We start from the raw sequence: 22,614 nt of genomic DNA on the forward strand, positions 1-22,614 counted from the left end.
ATACCTGAGTCTTGTCTCCGCCCTTCACCAACCACATCCCAATTCCTGCGCCCAGGACCAGCACTTCAGGTCTGAGACGCTCACCTACAGGGGAAAGGCAGACCTTTGTCTGCAGGGTCTGGTCTCTCAGCCACCCCGGGAAACAGCTCACTGCCGGGAGTGCCTGGTGAGGGCCACCCCACTGTGTGGAGGGCTTTTGCAGAGTTACGATTTTCAAGGGGAACTGGAACATTATGGGCATTGGAACCCTGCTGACCTCAGAACCCAGCCAGCCCTGACACTGACCTGCATCCCTGTGAGTGTTTAACAAATGTCTGGCGCCCCCTGCAGGATCACCCCTGTAAGAGCAGGGACAGCTCAGCAGCATCCCCAGCTGAGCAGCACACTGAGTAGATCTCCTTAAGTCCCTACTAGGTCCTCAAGGAGGAAGGTGGGAGGGGTGGGAGGCTGCGTGGGGGACGACCCTGAGAATGAGGCACTGTCCTGGCCCCTTGGCTGCTGCCTCAGCCCATGTCCTCCTGGATGGAGCAGCCGCCCCGCCCATGCCTGTGTTTTGCCCGCACATGCGCACACGGTGCACCCGCACACACGCGGCCTCCCAGAGTAGGTGGTGGTAAGTGGGGGAAGGCGAGACAAGTGAAACTGAAGCCTGGAGAAAGTTGCTTTCACAAGGATTTATTTTTCAGAGTCCAGAGTTGGACCCAGGGCCAAACAGACCCTTAGTTGATGGAAACACTAAAGCCCCCTCGAATGCGAACTCTGGGAATCCTGAAGAACCTCCGAAACGAGCGACCCAGTCCGACACCCTGAATCTGTCATGAGGAAGAAACAGTCTCCTTGTGGGGGCTGCATCCAGGGTCAGGACCCCTCCCCACCTGTGCACCCAATGTTCCTGGGCCACCCCAAGAGCCTTGTGGATCCAGTCGCCCTCTGGCAGTGACCTTCGGAACATGTGGTTGAATCCCTGCACCCATCAGCAGCAGAGGAAGCTGAGGCCCAGACATGGCCACTGGCTTCCCAAGGTCACAGAGCCCATCCCAGCAACACTCAATGGATCTTGGGCTGAACTCTCATCTCTAAGTCAGTGGCTCTCAAACTTCAGCAGGAATCAGAACCTACAGGAAGTCTTCTTCAATGCAAATTGTAGCCCCCCCCCCGAGTGGGAGTAGCGAGCCTGAGTGGGGCCTGAGAACTGGCATTTCTCATCCTTCCCAGGGGAGCCACCCTTGGGGACGCACTGCTCTCAGGCCTGCAGAGCCAGTCCTGCAGACCTGGGGCTCAGCCTGAGGGAGGAGCCCAGGGCAGGGGGCTCTCTGGGCCCTGGAAGGAGCAGTGGTTAATGGGTCCATGAGCATGTTCCATGCACCACCACCCATGGGCCCCTACACACAGAAGAGGCCGCTCACCTCCGCACAGTTGATGTCAAAGTGGCCACTGGTCTGGCCCAGGGTGACTGTCCCCGCACACTGTTTCACCAGCTGAAAAGAGGAGGCTTGAGGTCAAACGGGAATCTCTGTGCTTTAACCCTCCGGGCTCACCCCCGAGTCTGGAACTGCGCTCCAGATGCCCATCGCTCAGCGTCTCGGGTGGCCCCCAGGGCCCCCGGCCCCACCTCACCCCGTTCTCCTTGAATTCACACTGCTCCGGTGGCAGCTGCGTCGTCCTGGGGCACACGGTCTCCTTCACGGTGAAGCTCACCGGCTTCGGGGTGCTGGGGTTGTCGTCCTGGCCAGAGAGAGAGTGGGGAGACCCGGACTGGGCACCAGCTCGTCTTCTCTGAGACAAGGGGTGTCTGCCCCGGCTGCTGTGGCTCAGAGGGCTGAGCTTCAGCCTGGGCCCCGAACTGCCACTCGTTTGCTTCCCACTCCCAGCATGCGGCTGCATTGGAGGTGGGCCCCTGGACACCAGTCCATGTTTCTCTCCCTCTTTCTTTCTGCCTCCATACCCCTTTCTACACAATAAAAAATAAAATCTTTTTCTGAAAAAGCTTATTTAAGGGAACAGACTTTCAACAACCCAGCTGGGTCCCTGGCACCTGGTTGGGTGCTAGGGGACAGAGGTGAGCAGGACAGAGCCCATTGCTGCCCTCCCCGGACACACAGAGTGCAGGAGCGGACCGTAGAGAAGTTTGGGGAACCGAGGGAAACCAGGGGCCTCCTGCAGGAAGGGCATTGTCCCGGGCACCTCGGGCGGAGCGGGCCCATCCCTGTGTGGGAGACACGCAGGAGCAGGGGAAACGTGAAGCAGGGAGGTCACAGCCAGACCCAGTGACCCCATTCTTCCCGGAACTGGCAGGAGTACTGAAGCCTGAATGGGGGTATGGAAGGGGCGCCTCTTTGCGCAGTATAGATTCTCAGGGAGGAGACTGTCCTCTGGAGGGACACAGCTCAGGAAGGTCTCCTGGAAGAGGGGGGTCCGACAGAAAGGGAGGAGTGCCCCCCTGACCACAGGTCCTGCCTGAGCAAAGGCAGTGGCAGTGTGGCCCACCTGGCTGGCCCAGAGCCCCCCTCCCGGGCATCCTCCCCAACTCACTGCATCGGGCCTCTGCGGGTCCAGCTCCAGGAGGCGGTAGAGATTAGCTTCCGAGGACCGCTGGTTGAAGCTGTCCACGGCAGCGAGCACACCCTGGTTGTAGCTGAGGTCCTGGGCAGTGGCTGGAGGCACTGCCAGGCCCAGCAGCAGTAGCAACAGTGACCAGCGTCCCCAGGGGAGGTTGTCTCTCTGGGTCTCCATGGTCCCCAGTCTGCCTCCTCCCGACCTGAACAACCCTCCTTTATGCCTGGGCCTGTTGCAACAGCCCCACCAGGAGCCTCCCTGACCTGCCCCATCCCTGGCCACCTGCCAGGTGTGGGATGGGCTTGCCTCACCTCTGCTGTGGCCTCAGGGGCCTGCTGGACAGTGGGTGAGGTCTGCCTCCTGTGCAACCTGAAGAAATCCTTTCTCCATCTTCCTGACACCATATCGGCCTGTCCTGGGCCCCTCAGGGAAGTTTCATCTGGGGTTGCTCAAGGGAGTTGAAATATCCCGAGGAGAGGAAGGGAGTCGGGCCCAGCTCTGCATCCTCCCCCACTGGGACGGCCTCCGAGCCCGCCCTGTGTGGGGAATTCTCCAGCAGGTCTTCCTCCCAGGCCTGCCCGGCACCCAGCAGGCTCTCAGGTCAGGCTGGAAGAGTGAATGACAGTGACCACCTCCACCTGCAGCCTTACCCCCCAGCCAGTCCCAAGGGCGGCTTCCAAGGTCACTTCATCCTGCTCTAGACCCAGCCCTGGTCAGTTCGGCGGCTTGGGGATACGCAACACCTCTCCCGGGCTCTTCTCTACTGCTTTCTGGTCTGAAACTGTCCCTAGTCCCCACCAGATGTGGGCTGCTGCCCTGGGCCCCTGCCCCGGCCGAGGCCGAGGAAGGGCAGCCCACAACCACACTCCACTTCTTGGCTGTCCCACTCAAAGCCACTGCAGGCTGGCCAGCCCTCACTGGGGACAGTGGCCACTCATGCCCTCGTCTTTATCTACCAGGTGCTGGTGGCCTCTCTGTCCTCATGAAACTGCCCCTGTCCCATCCACCCCTGAGGGCCCCTTCCTTGTGTCCCTCCTCCTTCCCTGGAAGCTGCTTCTTGGTCTCCCCCAGGACCCTTCCCCTAGGACATGGAGGGCCTGCCCAGGGCCATCCTGGGCTGCTTCTCCTCCCAGGCCTCACATCTCGCTGGGGACACCCTCTCTCGGGCCACCAGTTATCAGGCCCAGATGACAGCTGGTGTGCATCTCTGAGTTCGGGACTTCCAGCATTAGCCCTGGCCGTGCCCAGGCGGCTGGGCCTGCTGTTTGGGCAGGTGCCCGCTGCACCAGCCCTGAGCTGAAAAGCTGGGGAGAAACCGCCTGCCCCTCCTTCTTCCTGGGGACACTCCCCTCGGACCTCTGCCAGAGCCCCCTGCCCCTGGCCCCTGCCCTGGCCCCTACCACCATCTTCTCCCCTCCTAGGTGCAGCCACAGCCCCCGGACTGCACCTCCTCCGGGCTCCAGGCTCTCCCCAGAACCCAGTCTGCTTCCTCACCAGTGTCCGGGGCCCCTCCAAACTCTGATTTGGCCGTTTGGCCTCCAGCCTTCAGGACCCCACACTCCACAGGCTGGAATCAGGGTCAGGGGTAGCCTTTGGCCTCTGTGGGCCTGTGGGACTCCTGGGCACTTGGAGGGCCCCTTGGAAGGTGGCAGCCTGGTGCTGGGGGCCGCTTGCGCACTCAGCCTCGGGAGAAGGAAGGGAGAAACAGGCCTGTGTGCAACCCGGTGTCATACCCAGGCATTGCCCCCAGGGGGGCTCTTGATCAATTCCAGCTTGCACACTGGGGGCCTGTTGCAGGGTGGGAGGAGGGTCAGCACCCTGAGGACATTGGACCCCTCAGATCTCTCCTGCACCCCCCCCAGACCTTTCTTCTGGCTTCAGGGTCCCAAGGAGCCCAACTGGGAGGGAAGGAGGTTTCCATGTGCGTGTTTAGACCAGGGCATGAGACCTGCCCAGTCCTGCGTTCCTCCGGGTCACGTGCCGCACACGCAGGGCCCCTTCCCAATGGGCTGAGGGGCACTGACAGATGCTCCACACTCAGCAGCTGCTGCTGTCACCAGGGCTGGCAGCTGCCCCAGGGCTGCTGAGGACCTCAGCCTCTGGGTCGGGCAAACAGGCCTTGGGATCCCTGGCCTGTCTGTCACTCGCTGTGGCTCCCTTTGCAACCCCTGCCCTGGGAGGGCCTCTGAGCAGCACGTGAGGTGAGCCCCACTCTGCCAGCCACAGGCAGACTGAGGGGCCCACAGGGGAAGACGAAGGACAAGCTGTGGACGTGGTCCTGCTGACTGGCCTCCAGGGCTTCTCCTTGGGTGGAGAGAGAGACAGAGACACAGAGAGATGGAGACACAGAGAGATGGAGAGACAGAGAGATGGAGACACAGAGAGATGGAAAGACAAGGAAGGCACAGGGACAGGGAAACAGGAGCCAGGGCAGGAGTGGGCAGGATGTCTGAGGCTGTGGGAGCCAAGCCCTAGCTGGTGGCGCTGGCCCCTGGGCACTGTCCCCACACCCCACCCCCAGCCCAGCAAAGAGAGCAGCACAGCCCAGGAGCTGGGAGCAGAAGGTCCCCCAGAGGCTGGTGCAAGGGTGTTGTCACCACCTCCCCCCCAGCTGGGGCTCCCCCCTTTCCCAATGGCCCTCTACTTCTCCTCCCAGTCTGCTTGAGCCAGGTGCTCTTCCCCACCCTGCCCTGCACTGAAACCCCTCCCTCCCAGGCCCCTCTCCCAGCCAGGGCTGGAACCCACCCTTCTACCTCTCAGGGCCCTCGCCTCCCTGCTGGGCCATGCCCTCAGGGCCCAGACCCACCAGCCCCCTGCAGGCAGCCTGAGCCCCCCTCTCTCAAGAAGAGCTCTCTCCACCCGCCCTGCAGGCGTCCTTCCCTGCCAGGCAGCTGACCCCTGGGGCCCTGCCCCAGTCCACCAGGCATGGTCTAACAATACTGACCTTCCCGTGGGAGGGTGGGGGTCTCATGAGGCTGTGCAGGAGAACTTCCTGCAGTGAAGGGACTCTTCTGGATCTGTGCTCTCCAACATGGTAGCTACTAACTGCACATGGCTGTGGATACTTCAAACAAGGCTAGTGTAACTGAGGAACTGATTTCTTTTTGTTAAATCAAATATATCCATTATGCTATTCCAGTTGTCCCATTCCTCCCTCCCCCTTTACTCCCCTCTGCCCTGCACACCACCTCCCACCTGCATTCCCCCCCTCTGGAGTTCCTGTCCATGTGTCATAAGTTCTTTAGCTTCTACATTTCCCACACTATTCTTGCCCTCCCCCTGTCTATTTTTTACCTACCATCTATGCTACTTATTCTCCATACCTTTCTCCCCGCTCTCTCCTCCACCCACTCCCCTGTTGCTAACCCTCCATGTGATCTCCATTTCTCTGGTTCTTGTCCTGTTCTAGTTGTTTGCTTAGTTTTTTTTTCTTTTTGTTTTAGGTGTGGTTGTTAATAATTGTGAGTTTGCTGTCATTTTACTATACATGTTTTTTTTATCTTCTTTTTTCTTAGATGAGTCCCTTTAACATTTCATAAAATAAGGGCTTGGTGATGATGAACTCCTTTAACTTGACCTTATCTGAGATGTACTTTATCTGCCCTTCCATTCTAAATGAAAGCTTTGTTGGATAGAGCAATCTTGGATGTAGGTCCTTGCCTTTCGTTACTTGAAATACTTCTTTCCAGCCCCTTCTTGCCTGTAAGGTCTCTTTTGAGAAATCAGCTGACAGTCTGATGGGAACTCCTTTATAGGTAACTGTCTCCTTATCTCTTCCTGCTTCTAGGATTCTCTCCTTCATTTTTACCTAACTAATGTAATTATGATGTGCCTTGGTGTGTTCCTCCTTGGACCCAACTTCTTTGGGACTCTGAGCTTCCTGGACTTGCTGGAAGTCTATTTCCTTTGCCAGAATGGGGAAATTCTCCTTTATTTTTATTCAAATAAGTTTTCCACTTGTTGCTTTTCCTCTTCTCCTTCTGGTACCCCTATACTTCAGATGTTGGATCGTTTAAAGCTGCCTTGGAGGTTCCTAAGCCTCTCATCATTTTTTTTTGAATTCTTATTTTTTTATTCTTTTCTGATTGTATGTTTTTTTCTTCCTCCTGGTCCACTTCACTGATGTGAGACCCAGCTTTCATTCCATCACTATTTGTTCCCTGTGCATTTTCCTTCATTTCACTTAGTGTAGCTTTCATTTTTTCATCTAATTTGTGACCAAAATCAATCAATTCTGTGAGCATCCTGCTCACCAGTGTTTGAACTGTGCATCTGATAGGTTGGCTATTTCTCGGTCGCTTAAAAGTACGGGTTGTGAGACTTTCATTTCTGTTTGAGCCACCTTTTTTGTTCTTCCTTTGGTCTGGTCACACCTGTTATGTGTGAGAGGTGGAGCCTTAGCTGTTCACCAGGGCGGGGCACCCCAGTCACTGGGTTGTGATGTTGTATGTGGTGGCAGGGTCTGAGAGGGTGCAATGGCACTTTCTCCGCTCTCGGTCAGACCTCAGTCCCATCCGCCACTTCCCCAAAGCAAACTGGGCCCCTCTGGTGCTCATTCCCATGTGGGTGGGCTTGTGCACCCCGTGGGACTTTCCAACAACTTCTCCGTGAGGTTGGGAGTCTCTCCCTGCACCTCAACCCCCACAGGTGTTTTCAAACAGTGCTCCCAAGACTCTATTTCCCAGTGCTGGCATCCTGGGTAGCGCACAGTGCCTCACTTCACAATTGCTGTGTCACTGGTTCTGCTGGTTGCCACCCCTCGGCTTGGGTCTGCCACCTGTGGTCTTAGTCACCCAGTCCCAATGATCTGTGCTGTCCTCGCCACAACCCTTGCCTGGCTGCACGACTCCACCCCTCCTACTGGTCTGGATGAACGTGTCTACCTTAACTTCTTGGTTGTCCCACTTCCATTTAGATCAATTTTCTATCACTTCTGGTTGTCATTCTGTTTCTAAATTGCTGTTGTCCCTATCTTGGTTGTGTGAGGAGGCACAGTGTGTCTACCTATGCCTCCATCTTGGCAGGAAGTCTGGCTATTTTCTACCTACCATTTAGGCTTCTTATTCCCTTAAGTTTTCCCCCATTCCCCACTCCCCCACCACTCCCTCTCCACCGATAACCCTCATGTGATCTCCTTTCCTGTGATTCTGTTCCTGCTCTCTTGTTCTAGTTGGCTTTTGTTTTTGTTTTAGGTTGAATTGTTCATAACTGTGAATTTGTTGTCACTTTACTGTTTGTATTTTTTATCTTCTTTTTCTTGGATAAGTTCCTTTAACATTTCATATAGTAAGGGCTGGGCGATGATGAACTCCTTTAACTTGACTTTATGTGTGAAGCACTTATCTGCCTTTGTATTCTAAATGAAAGCTCTGCTGGACAGAGTCATCTCAGATGTAGGTCCTTCCTTGCCTTCCATGACTTGGAATACTTCTTTCCAGTCCCTTCTTGCCTGTAAGATTTCTTTTGAGAAATCAGCTGACAGTCTGATGGGCACTGCTTTGTAGGTAACTGTCTCCTTTTGTCTGGCTGCTTTTAAGATTCTTTCCCTCGTTTAATCTTGGATAATGTAATTATGATGTGCCTTGGTGTGTTCCTTCTTGGACTCAACTTCTTTGGGACTCTCTGAGCTTCCTGGACTTCCTGGAAGTCTATTTCCTTTGCCACATTGAGGAAGTTCTCCTTTGTTATTTGTTCAAATAAGTTTTCAATGTCTTGCTGTTCATCTTCTCCTTCTGGCACCTCTGTGATTCAGATGTTGGAATGTTTAAATAAGTCTTGGGGAATTTTAAACCTCTCCTCATTGTTTTGAATTCTTGTTTCTTGATTCTGTTCTGGTTGAATGTTTCTCTCTTCCTTCTGGTCCATACCATTCATTTGAATCCCAAATTTCCTTCCTGTCACTGTTGGTTCTCTGTGCATTTTCCCTTATTTCACTTTGCATAGCCTTCACTTTTTCCTGTGATTTGTGATGATACTCAACCAATTCTGTGAGCATCCTGATTACCAGTGTTATGAATTCTGCATCTAAAGGGTTGTCTATTTTTTCATCACTTAGTTGTATTTTTTCTGGGGTTTTGATCTGTTCTTTCATTTGGGCCTTTTTTTTTTTGTCATCTCAGCTAGGGTGTTAAGTAGAAAGAGGTGGAGCCTTAGATGTTGACTAGGCCAGGGAAACCCAGGTGGCTGTATTGTGCCACTGTCTGTGGGGGAGGGGTCCAAGAGGGAAGAGTGTGGTTTGCTCCGCTGTCGGCGGGTTTTCAGTCACTTCCCCTGCTACCCACAATCAAATTGGGCCCTTCTGGTGCTGATTCCCAGGTGGGTGGGTTTGTGTTTGTTCTAGCACCCTGTGGGTCTCTCCAATGAACTCTCCTGTGAGGCTGGGAGTTTCTCTCCCTGCAGCCTAAACCCCCACAGGTGTTTTCAATTAGAGGTTTGAGGCTTTACTTCCCAGCTCTGGAACCCTGGGCTGTGCAGTCTGCCTCGCTCCCCAGTCTTCCCTCCTGGTTTACCTGCCCGTGAATGTGGGACCACCCAGTCCCGCCAGTCTGCTACTCTCGCTGGGCTGGCCAGTCACTCGCTGTGGTCCCTCCGCCCAGCTGCCTGTGTCCGACCCTCCTACTGGTCTGGGTGAATGTTCCTTTCTTTAACTCCTTGGTTGTCAGACTTCCATAGAGTTCAATTTCCTGGCAGTTTGGGTTGATTTTTGCTTTTAAATTTGTTGTTGTCCTTCTTTTGGTTGTGTGAGAAGGCACAGTGTGTCCACCTATGCCTCCATCTTGGCCAGAAGTCCTGATTTCTTAATTTTCAGCATTTAAATGTAAGTAGACACATACATGTAGGAGCATGGTGGACATGCTTTTTCCCTTGGCCTCCTTGCATTTTTCCTCCTCCTTTACACTGTCATATTCTGACATGTGCATGGCCAAAGCTTGGCCCCACACACCCACAACACAATAGCCCTTGGCCACTCTGATCAAGGCCAAAGGAACCTCCCAAGGTTGGCAGGCACTGGCTGTGGCCCCACCCACACAGACTGGAGAGAGGATGCAGCACTCTAAGGGAGGCCTTACCCTCAGGGCCAGTTCTGTCTCACAAGCAGCCTGTGGTCTCTGCTCCAGCCCTCAGAGCACAGGCCCCTGAGAGAGGGCAGAGAGAGCCCTGGCCCACCGCCTTGCATCCTCTGGGACAGGCAGGGAGGGCTGTGGTGCCCTTTCCCTTTCACAGATGTGTGCACTGAGGCCAACCCAGAGGAGGCAAAGCCACTTGCCCAAGACACCAAGCTACTTGAAGAAAGGTGGAAGGCTGAGGCCCAGCAACCCCCCGGGTTCTCCCATCCTCAGCTCACCCTCTCATCTGCACCAACGCCTCCCCCGGTAGGTGCTGGGGACAGGACCACCAGGAATGACTGTGAAAGGGGTAAGCTGTGACACCATGCAACCCAGAAATTCCATTTGTACGTGTTTACCATCAGGAAATGAGAGCACACCTCCACATAAGAAGTCGTACAAGAATGTTCATAGTATCTTTATTCAAACTAGTCAGCAGAAGAAGATGAAGAAGGCCAAGACAGAGAAGCAGAAGAGGAAGAGGAGGAGAGAAAGAAGAACAGGAATAAGAAGATGAAGAAAAAGAAGAAAATAGTTAACAACCAGAGACCACCCAGGTGCCCATCAGCAGGCTCATCAAACTGGGGGCCATCCACTCCAGTGACTGGAACGCTCCTTGCCAGCAAAGAGGGATGAACTGTCAGGACACACATCTCGAATGACCCTCCTGAACACGATGGTGAGTGGAAGGAGCCAGATGCAGAGGACCATCCCTGCGTGGTTCCGTCTACGTGAGATCTCCAGAGAAGGCCAAGATGCAGGCAGAGGAGGAGGACCAGTGGTGCCAGGGCCAGGGCTGGAGGAGGGGACTCACTGCAAAGGGAGTGAGGGGAACTCTGGGTAAGGAAAATGTTCTACATCTTGACTGTGGTGGAGGTCACACTGCTGTACACATTTGTCAAACTCACATAATTCCTCTGAACCCTGTGGACTTTATGGTAGACAAGTTGTACCTCTGTTTTCCAAGTGGCAGAGTGAGGAGGTACGCAGTGACAACAGGTGGGCATGTTTTTCCAGGAAGGAGCGTGGTTCCCTGTGCCCACCTCTGTGACAGCAGAGCCCAAGCTTACCTGAGCTGGGTCAGGGGCCACTGAGATGCAAACCAGTGTGAGGGTGGGGACAAGGAGGAGCCCTGTGGTTGCACCTCCCAGCCCCTGGGGGGCGAGCTGGGTGTGCCCTGGGAAGGGAGGCCCAGGCCCTGCTCTGGAGACAGCCACATGGGCCTGGGACACCTCTCTGTGTCTGTTTCCTCACCTGGGGAATCAGTGTGGGGCTTCACCTGATACTGTGGGCACTTCTCGAGTTTGCCTTCACAGAACAGGCAGGCATCCCAAAGGGCCTGGGCATGCCCTGGAGTCTGGATTCTGGGCTCAAAGGCTTGGAGTGGGTCCAAGCCCAACTCCCTCTAGGGCAGGCATTGCTCAGGGCTGAGAACTTAAGTCCTGGAAATGGAGACCTGTTCTCCCCATGTCCCCTCCCCCATCACACACACACACACACACACACACACACACACACACCATCTTGTCTAATGTGGGCCTTAGTCAACCAGCTACCAGCTGGCTTGGGCAAGAGGCTGTAACTCAACCAGGATGGGCAGGAAACCCAGGAACAATTTTACGTCCCAGAGGCCCAGAGAGTGAGGAACTGGGGCAGCCCATTCCACCGCCAGCACGTAGTGTTGCCGCTCCTGTGAGTACATGCTGTGGGCACCCAGCACCCAGTGCAAGCTGTGAGGAGGGCTCGGCTGCTACCCAGGACGCCTGGTTCCACAGACAGTGCCCCAGGAAACCTCACAGGAAAACCTGGCCCTTTGGAATGAAACCCTCCCCCTGCTCCACAACCTACTGTGGCTCCCTATTGTCCCTGGGACTTCCATTCCCCGTCCTCTGCCTCTGACCTCACTCGGGCCTCATCCCCCCGACCTGCAGGGGAACCACCTCTCAGGCTGCCCAGAGCTGGGCACTGACTGGCAGTGTGTCCCTGAGGGCAGCCACACACTCTGCACAGGGTTACCTTATCACAGGCCCAGGGGAAGGGACAGCGAGGACCAGCCGCCCTGCACTCCTCTCCCATGCACTTCGTTTCAGCCTTCTGAGAGTGTTCACTCGACTTGCTCTGTTGTGTGTTGCTCAGGCCTCTGGGTGGTAGACTGATCGAGGTCATTCCTCCCGTTTCTTGGAGGGTGAGCTGGAAACCAAGAGTGGGCAAGCCCTAGCAGGTTAGGGTAGGTGGGTTGGGCATCACACCTCCAGGTCAAGGGTCACTGTTTCGATTCCCTGTCAGTTATGAGCCTTGGTTGCCGGTTCGGTCCCAGTCAGGGCACATATGAGAGACAACCAATCAATGTCTCTCTCACATGGTTGTTTCTCTCCCTCTCTATCTGCCTCCTCTATTCTCTGTCAATCAATCAATGTAAAGAGAGAAGAGAAGAGAATGGGGACCAGAAGAAGTGCCCAGGGGATATAAAGGTTGCCCAAGGCTGCCCTCCCCTGGCCGTCCCTGGCCCAGCACGTGCTCCCCCTGGAGGGCAGCATGTCACAGAGCCCCGCCACCTGGCTCAGCCACCATCCCTGCGGGACTCCCTGTAAGCGCATCAGCGGGGAGCAAACTCATTCTACTGCAGCGAGGCCTGAGGCCATACCTGAGTCTTGTCTCCGCCCTTCACCAACCACATCCCAATTCCTGCGCCCAGAACCAGCACTTCAGGTCTGAGACGCTCACCTACAGGGGAAAGGCAGACCTTTGTCTGCAGGGTCTGGTCTCTCAGCCACCCGGGAAACAGCTCACTGCCGGGAGTGCCTGGTGAGGGCCACCCCACTGTGTGGAGGGCTTTTGCAGAGTTACGATTTTCAAGGGGAATTGGAACTTTATGGGCGTTGGAACCCTGCTGCCCTCAGAACCCAGCCGCCCTGACACTGACCTGCATCCCTGTGAGTGTTTAACAAATGTCTGGCGCCCCCTGCAGGATCACCCCTGTAAGAGCAGGGACAGTTCAGCAGCGTCCCCACCTGTGCTGCACACTGAGTAGATCTCCTTAAGTCCCTACTAGGTTCTCAAGGAGGAAGGTGGGAGGGATGGGAGGCTGCGTGGGGGACGACCCTGAGAATGAGGCACTGTCCTGGGCCCCTTGGGCTGCTGCCTCAGCCCGTGTCCTCCTGGATGGAGCAGCCGCCCCGCCCATGCCTGTGTTTTGCCCGCACATGCGCACACGGTGCACCCGCACACACGCAGCCTCCCAGAGTAGGTGGTGGTAAGTGGGGGAAGGCGAGACAGGTGAAACTGAAGCCTGGAGAAAGTTGCTTTCACAAGGATTTATTTTTCAGAGTCCAGAGTTGGACCCAGGGCCAAACAGGCCCTTAGCCCCTGCGCTGACGATTCCGTTCACGATGGCGCTGTATAGCATCTCCGATAACCTTTCCAGCAATCCTTCCGGCAATCCTCCCGCCAACCCTCAACGCCGGGCCCAGCACAACCTCCTGAATCTGTCATGAGGAAGAAACAGTCTTCTTGTGGGGGCTGGACCCAGGGTCAGGACCCCTCCCCACCTGTGCACCCAATGTTCCTGGGCCACCCCAGGAGCCTGTGGATCCAGTCACCCTCTGGCAGTGACCTTCGGAACATGTGGTTGAATCCCTGCACCCATCAGGAGAAGAGGAAGCTGAGGCCCAGACATGGCCACTGGCTTCCCAAGGTCACAGAGCCCATCCCAGCAACACTCAATGGATCTTGGGCTGAACTCTCATCTCTAAGTCAGTGGCTCTGGAAGTAGCCCAGGGCAGGGGGCTCTCTGGGCCCTGGAGGGAGCAGTGTTTAAAGGGTCCATAGCATGTTCCATGAACCACCACCCAAGGGCCCCTACACGCAGAAGTGGCCACTCACCTCCGCACAGTTGATGTTAAAGTAGCCACCGGCCTGGCCCAGGGTGACTGTCCCCACACACTGTTTCACCAGCTGAAAAGAGGAGGCTTGAGGTCAAACGGGAATCTCTGTGCTTTAACCCTCCGGGCTCACCCCCGAGTCTGGAACTGCGCTCCAGATGCCCATCGCTCAGCGTCTCGGGTGGCCCCCTGGGCCCCCGGCCCCAGCCTCACCCCGTTCTCCTTGAATTCACACTGCTCCGGCGGCAGCTGCGTCGTCCTGGGGCACACGGTCTCCTTCACGGTGAAGCTCACCGGCTTCGGGGTGCTGGGGTTGTCGTCCTGGCCAGAGAGAGAGTGGGGAGACCCGGACTGGGCACCAGCTCGTCTTCTCTGAGACAAGGGGTGTCTGCCCCGGCTGCTGTGGCTCAGAGGGCTGAGCTTCAGCCTGGGCCCCGAACTGCCACTCGTTTGCTTCCCACTCCCAGCACGCGGCTGCGTTGCGGGTGGGCCCCTGGACACCAGTCCATGTTTCTCTCCCTCTTTCTTTCTGCCTCCATACCCCTTTCTACAAAATAAAACATGAAATCTTTTTCTAAAATAGCTTATTTAAGGGACGGGACTTTCAACAACCCAGCTGGGTCCCTGGCACCAGGTTGGGTGCTAGGGGACAGAGGTGAGCAGGATAGAGCCCATTGCTGCCCTCCCCGGGCACACAGAGGGCAGGAGCGGACCGTAGAGAAGTTTGGGGAACCGAGGGAAACCAGGGGCCTCCTGCAGGAAAGGCATTGTCCCGGGCACCCCGGAGCGCACACTAGGCCACCCCTGTGTGGGAGACACGCAGAAGCAGGGGAAACGTGAAGCAGGGAGGTCACAGCCAGACCCAGTGACCCCATTCTTCTTCCCGGAACTGGCAGGAGTCCGGAAGCCTGAATGGGGGTGTGGAAGTGGCACCTCTTTGCATCGTATAGATTCTCAGGGAGGAGACTGTCCCCTGGGAGGGACACAGATCAGGAAGGTCTCCTGGAACAGAGGGGTCGTACTGAAAGGGAGTAGTGCCCCCCTGACCACAGGTCCTGCATGAGCAAAGGCAGTGGCAGTGTGGCCCACCTGGCTGGCCCAGAGCCCCCCTCCCGGGCATCCTCCCCAACTCACTGCATCGGGCCTCTGCGGGTCCAGCTCCAGGAGGCGGTAGAGATTAGCTTCCGAGGACCGCTGGTTGTAGCCGTCCACGGCGCCGAGCACAGCCTGGTTGTAGCTGAGGTCCTGGGCAGTGGCTGGAGGCACTGCCAGGCCCAGCAGCAGTAGCAACAGTGACCAGCGTCCCCAGGGGAGGTTGTCTCTCTGGGTCTCCATGGTCCCCAGTCTGCCTCCTCCCGACCTGAACAACCCTCCTTTATGCCTGGGCCTGTTGCAACAGCCCCACCAGGAGCCTCCCTGACCTGCCCCATCCCTGGCCACCTGCCAGGTGTGGGCTGGGCTTGCCTCACCTCTGCTGTCACCTCAGGGGTCCTGCTGGACAGTGGGTGAGGTCTGCCCCCTGTGCAACCTGAAGAAATCCTTTCTCCATCTTCCTGACACCATATCGGCCTGTCCTGGGCCCCTCAGGGAAGTTTCATCTGGGGTTGCTCAAGGGAGTTGAAATATCCCGAGGAGAGGAAGGGAGTCGGGCCCAGCTCTGCATCCTCCCCCACTGGGACGGCCTCCCGAACCCGCCCTGTGTGGGGAATTCACCAGCAGGTCTTCCTCCCAGGCCTGCCCGGCACCCAGCAGGCTCTCAGGTCAGGCTGGAAGAGTGAATGACAGTGACCACCTCCACCTGCAGCCTCACCCCCCAGGCAGTCCCAAGGGCGGCTTCCAAGGTCACTTCATCCTGCTCTGGACCCAGCCCTTGTCAGTTCGGCGGCTTGGGGACACGCGTCCCTCTCCCGGGCTCTTCTCTACTGCTTTCTGGTCTGAAACTGTCCCTAGTCCCCACCAGATGTGGGCTGCTGCCCTGGCCCCTGCCCCGCCGAGGCCGAGGAAGGGCAGCCCACAACCACACTCCACTTCTTGGCTGTCCCACTCAGAGCCACTGCAGGCTGGCCAGCCCTCACTGGGGACAGTGGCCACTCATGCCTCGTCTTTATCTACCAGGTCCTGGTGGCCCCTCTGTCCTCATGAAAGTGCCCCTGTCCCATCCTGCCCTGAGGCCCCTTCCTGGTGTCCCTCTTCCTTCCCTGGAAGCTGCTTCTTGGTCTCCCCCAGCACCCTTCCCTTAACATGGAGGGCCTGCCCAGGGCCATCCTGGGCTGCTTCTCCTCCCAGGCCTCACATCTCGCTGGGGACACCCTCTCATGTTGGGAGCTGACCAACATCTGTCCCTTGACACAGTCAGGTAGGATGAGACGCATCTGCACAGCACAGGTGACTGTGGCCAGATCTCCCGTCTATCTCCTCCTGTGTGCCTGTCCCTGCTAGCAATAGGTGGTGGGACTTTTAGATACCTGTGTGTTATAACAAAAACTCTGCACGATGCCTCTGATTCTGTGTGAAATGACCTGCTGACCACAGGATAGAGACCCCCAGCAACCCTCATGTTGCCTGCTTCCCCCACCTGGGCAGTTAAGGACAAAATTAAACCATGGGCAGACCAACTGCCAGAATGCTGAAGGAAACTGTTGCTAGGAATGTTTCTTAAGGAGTCACCACTCAAAAGCTTAAGATTTATTAAAGCCACTACCCCTCCCATACCCTGGACAGGAGTGTAAAGAAGCAAGGAGTTCTAGCTGAAAATAATAATCTCAATACATGGAAACAAATATAAAACATGCCCCCCCCAAGATGTATAAATCCAAAATCGTAGGCAAAATAAACGGTTACCTGAGACAAATCTAACCTCAATGGGCAATAGCTAGTTTCTATATAACCTATAAGTCACCTCTTGCACCCTTTTAATTTAGACCAATCCCTAGAATCTTAATAGACACCTAGTTACTAATTGGGACCTAAAAGTTTGTGCCCATATAGCTCTGTTGGCTATGTGATTGATGACCCTCTTGGTCAAAATAACCTTTGTTTAACATGGTTGATCTGTGGGACCTCCTGTACTTTTCGGTTATTTCTTTGTTTAGCATGACTCATCTGTAAAACCTTTTGTATTTTTCGAAATTATTCGTATGGTAGCCGTTTCTGTTTTAATAATGATCACACTATGCATTGAATGTTGTATAGCCTCCCGTATAAAAATAAAGATTGAGTCTTCTCGGTGAGTCAGTTGGGCCCAAAAGGCCTCACTGTCTTCCAGTGCCCCACCGGGTGTCTCGCTTCATTTGCTTCGCCTTAGCTGCCCATCGTTCGGAAACACTCAGACCCTGCCGTGGCTGGACCCGGGCACTCTCAGGCCACCAGTTACCAGGGACAGATGACAGCTGGTCTGCATCTCTGAGTTCAGGACTCCCGGGGTTAGCCCTGGCCGTGCCCAGGTGGCTGGGCCTGCTGTTTGGGCAGGTGCCCGCTGCACCAGCCCTGAGCTGAAAAGCTGGGGAGCAGCTGCCTGCCCTTCCTTCCTCCTGGGGACACTCCCCTCGGACCTCTGCCAGAGCCCCTGCCCTGGCCCCTGCCCTGGCCCCTACCACCATCTTCTCCCCTCCTAGGTGCAGCCACAGCCCCCGGACTCCACCTCCTCCGGGCTCCAGGCTCTCCCCAGAACTCAGTCTGCTTCCTCACCAGTGTCCGGGGCCCCTCCAAACTCTGATTTGGCCATTTCACCCCCAACATGCAGGAGCCCACACCCCCAGGCTGGAATCAGGGTCTGGGGCAGCCTTTGGCCTCTGTGGGCCTGTGGGACTCCTGGGCGCTTGGAGGGCCCCTTGGAAGGTGGCAGCCTGGTGCTGGGGCCGCTTGCGCACTCAGCCTCGGGAGAAGGAAGGAGAAACAGGCCTGTGTGCAACCCGATGTCATACCCAGGCATTGCCCCAGGGGGCTCTTGATCAATTCCAGCTTGCACACCGGGGCCTGTTGCAGGGTGGGAGGAGGGTCAGCACCCTGAGGACATTGGACCCCTCAGATCTCTCCTGGACCCCCCACTTTCCTTTGGCTTCAGGGTCCCCAAGGAGCCCAACTGGGAGGGAAGGAGGTTTCCATGTGCGTGTTTAGACCAGGGCATGAGACCTGCCCAGTCCTGCGTTCCTCCGGGTCACATGCAGCACACGCAGGGCCCCTTCCCAATGGGCTGAGGGGCACTGACAGATGCTCCACACTCAGCAGCTGCTGCTGTCACCAGGGCTGGCAGCTGCCCCAGGGCTGCTGAGGACCTCGGTCTCTGGGTCGGGCAAACAGACATTGGGATCGCTGGGCTGCCTCTCACTGGCTGTGACTCCCTTTGCAAACCCTGCCCTGGGAGGGCCTCTGAGCAGCACGTGAGGTGAGCCCCACTCTGTCAGCCACAGGCAGACTGAGGGAGCCATAGGGGAAGACCAAGAGCAAGCTGTGGTCATGGTTCTGCTGACTGTCCTCCAGGGCTTCTCCTTGGGTGGAGAGAGGGACAGAGACACAGAGAGATGGAGAGACAGGGAAGGCACAGGGACAGGGAAACAGGAGCCAGGTCAGGAGTAGGCAGGATGTCTGAGGCTGTGGGAGCCAAGCCCTAGCTGGTGGCGCTGGCCCCTGACACTGTCCCCACACCCACTCCCAACCCAGCAAAGAGAGCAGCGCAGCCCAGGAGCTGGGAGCAGAAGGTCCCCCAGAGGCTGGTGCAAGGGTGTTGTCACCACCTCCCTCCCCCAGTTGGGGCTCCCCCCTTTCCCAATGGCCCTCTACTTCTCCTCCCAGTCTGCCTGAGCCAGGTGCTCTTCCACATCCTGTGCTGCACTGAAACCCCTCCCTCCCAGGCCCCTCTCCCAGCCAGGGCTGGAACCCACCCTTCTACCTCCCAGGTGGCTCGCCTCCCTGCTGGGCCATGCTCTCAGGGCCCAGCCCCACCAGCCCCCTGCAGGCTGCCTGAGCCCCCCTCTCTCAAGAACAGCTCTGTCCACCCGCCCTGTAGGCGTCCTTCCCTGCCAGGCAGCTGACCCCTGGGGCCCTGCCCCAGTACACCAGGCATGGCCTAACAATACTGACCTTCCAGTGGGACGGTGGGGGTCTCCTGAGGCTGTGCAGGAGAACTTTCTGCACTGAAGGGACTCTTCTGGATCTGTGCTCTCCAACATGGTAGCTACTAACCGCACATGGCTGTGGGCACTTCAAACAAGGCTAGTGTAACTGAGGAACTGGTTTCATTTTGTTAAATCAAATATATTTTATCCATTATGCTATTCCAATTGTCCCATTCCTCCCTCCCCCTTTACTCCCCTCTGCCCCACACACCCCCTCCCACCTGCATTCCCCCCTTTAGTTCATGTCCACGGGTCATACTGACAATTTCTTTGGTTTCTACATTTCCTATACCATTCTTAACCAACCCTCAGCTACTTTCTTTTTTAAAAAGTATATTTTTTTGATTATGCTATTACAGTTGTCCCATTTCCCCTTCTCTCCCCTCCACCCTGTACCCCCTCTCCCACCCACATCCCCCCCTTTAGTTCATGTCCATGTGTCATAAGTTCTTTAGCTTCTACATTTCCCACACTGTTCTTGCCCTCCCCCTGTCTATTTTCTACCTACCATCTATGCTACTTATTCTCTGTACCTTTTCCCCCTCTCTCCTCCTCCCACTCTCCTGTAGCTAACTCCATGTGATCTCCATTTCTGTGGTTCTTGTCCTGTTCTAGTTTGCTTAGTTTTTTTTTTTTTTGTTTTGTTTTAGGTGTGGTTGTTAATAATTGTGAGTTTGCTGTCATTTTACCATACATGTTTTTTTATCTTCTTTTTCTTAGACAAGTCCCTTTAACATTTCATAAAATAAAGGCTTGGTGATAATGCCTTTAACCTGACCTTATCTGAGATGTACTTTATCTGCCCTTCCATTGTAAATGAAAGCTTTGCTGGATAGAGCAATCTTGGATGTAGGTCCTTGTCTTTCATGACTTGGAATACTTCTTTCCAGCCCCTTCTTGCCTACAAGGTTTCTTTTGAGAAATCAGCTGACAGTCTGATGGGCCCTGCTTTGTAGGTAACTGTCTCCTTTTGTCTGGCTGCTTTTAAGATTCTTTCCTTCATTTAATCTTGGATAATGTAATTATGATGTGTCTTGGTGTGTTCTTCCTTGGGTGCAACTGCTTTGGAACTCTCTGAGTTTCCTGGACATCCTAGAAGTCTATTTCCTTTGCCAGACTGGGGAAGTTCTCCTTCATTATTTGTTCAAATAAGTTTTCAATGTCTTGCTGTTCCTCTTCTCCTTCTAGCACCCCTGTGATTCGGATGTTGGAATGTTTAAAGAAGTCCTGGAGGATTTTAAGCCTCTTCTTTCTTTTGAATTCTTGTTTCTTGATTCTGTTTTGGTTGGATGTTTCTCTCTTCTTTCTGGCCCACACCATTGATTTGAATCCCGATTTCCTTCCTGTCGCTGTTGGTTCCCTGTGCATTTTCCCTTATTTCACTTTGCGTAGCCTTCGCTTTTTCCTGTAATTTGTCACGATACTCAACCAATTCTGTGAACATCCTGATTACCAGTGTTATGAACTCTGCATCTAAAGGGTTGTTTATTTTTTCGTCACTTAGTTGTATTTTTTCTGGGGGTTTGATCTGTTCTTTCATTTCGGCCTTTTTTTTTTGTGTCTTGGCTAGGGTGTTCCATTAAAAGGGGTGGAGCCTTAGGTGTTCACTAGACCAGGGCAACCCAGGTGGCTGCATAGTGATGCTGTCTGTGGGGGAGGGGTCCGAGAGGGAACAGTGTGACTTGCTCCACTGTCTGAGGGTTTTCGGTCACTTGCCCCGCTGCCCACAATCAAATTGGGCCCTTCTGGTGCTGATTCCCAGGTGGGTGGGGTTGTGTTTGTTCTAGCACCCTATGGGTCTCTCCAATGAACTCTCCTGTGAGGCTGGGAGTTTCTCTCCCTGCCGCCTAAACCCCCACAGGTGTTTTCAATCAGAGGTTTGAGGCTTTACTTTCCAGCTCTGGAACCCTGGGTTGTGCAGTCTGCCTCGCTCCCCGGTCTTCCCTCCCGGTTTATCTGCCCGTGAATGTGGGACCGCCCAGTCCGCCAGCTGCTGTCTCACCTCCAGTCCTCTCTGCATGGCTGTCCGTTCCTGCCCCTCCTACTGGTCTGGGTGAATGTTTCTTCTTTAACTCCTTGGTTGTCAGACTTCCATAGAGTTCGATTTCCTGGCAGTTTTGGTTGTTTTTTGTCTTTAAATTTGTTGTTGTTTTTCTTTCGGTTGTGCGAGAAGGCACAGTGTGTCCACCTATGCCTCCCTCTTGGCCAGAAGTCCTGATTTCTTAATTTTCAGCATTTAAATGTAAGTAGACACATACATGTAAGAGAGTGGTGCACATCCTTTTTCCCTTGGCCTCCTGGCTTTTTTTTCTTCCTCCTTTATACTGCTATATTCTCACATGTGCACGGCCAATGGATGGCCCCACACGCCCACAACACAATAGCCCTTGGCCACTCAGCTCAAGGCCAAAGGAACCTCCCAAGGTTGGCAGGCACTGGCTGTGGCCCTGCCCACATGGACTGGAGAGAGGATGCAGCTCTCTAAGGGAGGCCTTGCCCTCAGGGCCAGTTCTGTCTCACAAGCAGCCTGTGGTCTCTGCTCCAGCCCTCAGAACACAGGCCCCTGAGAGAGGCCAGAGAGGGCCCTGGCCCACCGCTTTGCATCCTCTGGGACAGGCAGGGAGGGCCGTGGTGCCCTTTCCCTTTCACACATGGGTGCACTGAGGCCGACCCTAAGGAGGCAAAGCCACTTGCCCAAGACACTAAGCTACTTGAAGACAGGTGTAAGGCTGAGGCCCAGTTACGCCCAGGCCCTCATGCCCTCAGCTCACCCTCTCATCTGCACCAATGCCCCGCCCCGTAGGTGCTGGGGAAGGACCACCAGGAATGACTATGAAAGGGGTAAACTCTGACACCATGCAACCCAGATATTCTATTTGTACGTGTTTACCATCAGGAAATGAGAGCACACCTCCACATAAGAAGTCGTACAAGAATGTCCGTAGTATCTTTATTCAAACCAGTCAGGAGAAGGAGATGAAGAAGACCAAGACAGAGAAGCAGAAGAGGAAGAGGAGGAGAAGGAGAAGAACAGAGAGATAAAGAGGAAGTAGAGGGAGAAAACAGTTAACAACCAGGGACCACCCAGGTGCCCATCAGCAGGCTCATCAAACTGGGGGCCATCCACTCCAGTGACTGGAACGCTCCTTGCCAGCAAAGAGGGATGAACTGTCAGGACACACATCTCGAACGAGCCTCCTGAACACGATGGTGAGTGGAAGGAGCCAGATGCAGATGACCATCCCTGCGTGGTTCCGTCTACGTGAGATCTCCAGAGAAGGCCAAGCTGCAGGCAGAGGAGGAGGACCAGTGGTGCCAGGGCCAGGGCTGGAGGAGGGGACTCACTGCAAAGGGGGCGAGGGGAACTCTGGGTAAGGAAAACGTTCTACATTTGACTGTGGTGGAGGTCACACTGTTGTACACATTTGTCAAACTCACATAATTCCTCTGAACCCTGTGGACTTTATGGTAGACAAGTTGTACCTCTGTTTTCCAAGTGGCAGAGTGAGGAGGTACGCAGTGACAACAGGTGGGCATGTTTTTCCAGGAAGGAGCGTGGTTCCCTGTGCCCCACCTCTGTGACAGCAGAGCCCAAGCTTACCTGAGCTGGGTCAGGGGCCCACTGAGATGCAAACCAGTGTGAGGGTGGGGACAAGGAGGGAGTCCCTGTGGCTGCACCTCCCAGCAACTGGGGGGGGCATGCTGGGTGTGCCCTGGGAAGGGAGGCCCAGGCCCTGCTCAGGAGACAGCCTCAAGGGTCCGGGACATCTCTCTGTGTCTGTTTCCTCACCTGGGGAATCAGTGTGGGGCTTCACCGGATACAGTGGGCACTTCTCGGGTTTGATTCCCTCACAGAACAGGCAGGCATCCCAAAGGGCTTGGGCCTGCCCTGAAGTCTGGATTCTGGGCTCAAAGGCTTGGAATGGGTCCGACCCTGACTTCCTCTAGGGCAGGCAT

The 22,614-nt window shown here is 55.4% G+C and overlaps 2 protein-coding genes across 2 annotated transcripts; both read right to left on the reverse strand.

Moving 5' to 3' along the window:
* Positions 1-719: 719 nt before the first annotated feature.
* LOC123830724 (cathelicidin-6-like) lies at positions 720-2,736 on the reverse strand. The gene is made up of 4 exons (XM_045857250.1): positions 2,533-2,736; positions 1,618-1,725; positions 1,407-1,478; positions 720-812 (listed from the first exon to the last, which is right to left on the reverse strand). Exons 1-4 carry the CDS (start codon positions 2,731-2,733, stop codon positions 720-722), a joined length of 474 nt encoding a protein of 157 aa, XP_045713206.1. The 5' UTR covers positions 2,734-2,736.
* A 1,237-nt stretch (positions 2,737-3,973) lies between these two features.
* LOC123830725 (cathelicidin-5-like) lies at positions 3,974-14,881 on the reverse strand. Its single transcript, XM_045857251.1, has 4 exons — positions 14,678-14,881; positions 13,757-13,864; positions 13,545-13,616; positions 3,974-4,123 (listed from the first exon to the last, which is right to left on the reverse strand). The coding sequence occupies exons 1-4, from the start codon at positions 14,876-14,878 to the stop codon at positions 3,974-3,976; spliced, it is 531 nt and encodes a 176-aa protein (XP_045713207.1). The 5' UTR covers positions 14,879-14,881.
* Positions 14,882-22,614: the final 7,733 nt, after the last annotated feature.

Source organism: Phyllostomus hastatus, unplaced genomic scaffold (genome assembly GCF_019186645.2).
Source record: "Phyllostomus hastatus isolate PE091 unplaced genomic scaffold, TTU_PhHast_1.1 phas_scaffold_129, whole genome shotgun sequence".
Lineage (NCBI taxonomy): Eukaryota > Metazoa > Chordata > Mammalia > Chiroptera > Phyllostomidae > Phyllostomus > Phyllostomus hastatus.

Coding starts and splice junctions, on each gene's coding strand:
- LOC123830724 (XM_045857250.1), bottom strand. CDS start 2,733: ATGGAGACCCAGAGAGACAACCTCCCCTGGGGACGCTGGTCACTGTTG. Junction 1,479..1,617: donor GTGAATTCAAGGAGAACGGG/GTGAGGTGGGGC, acceptor TCCTCTTTTCAG/CTGGTGAAACAGTGTGCGGG. Junction 813..1,406: donor TTGACATCAACTGTGCGGAG/GTGAGCGGCCTC, acceptor TCCTCATGACAG/ATTCAGGGTGTCGGACTGGG.
- LOC123830725 (XM_045857251.1), bottom strand. CDS start 14,878: ATGGAGACCCAGAGAGACAACCTCCCCTGGGGACGCTGGTCACTGTTG. Junction 13,865..14,677: donor ACCCGCAGAGGCCCGATGCA/GTGAGTTGGGGA, acceptor CTCTCTGGCCAG/GACGACAACCCCAGCACCCC. Junction 13,617..13,756: donor GTGAATTCAAGGAGAACGGG/GTGAGGCTGGGG, acceptor TCCTCTTTTCAG/CTGGTGAAACAGTGTGTGGG.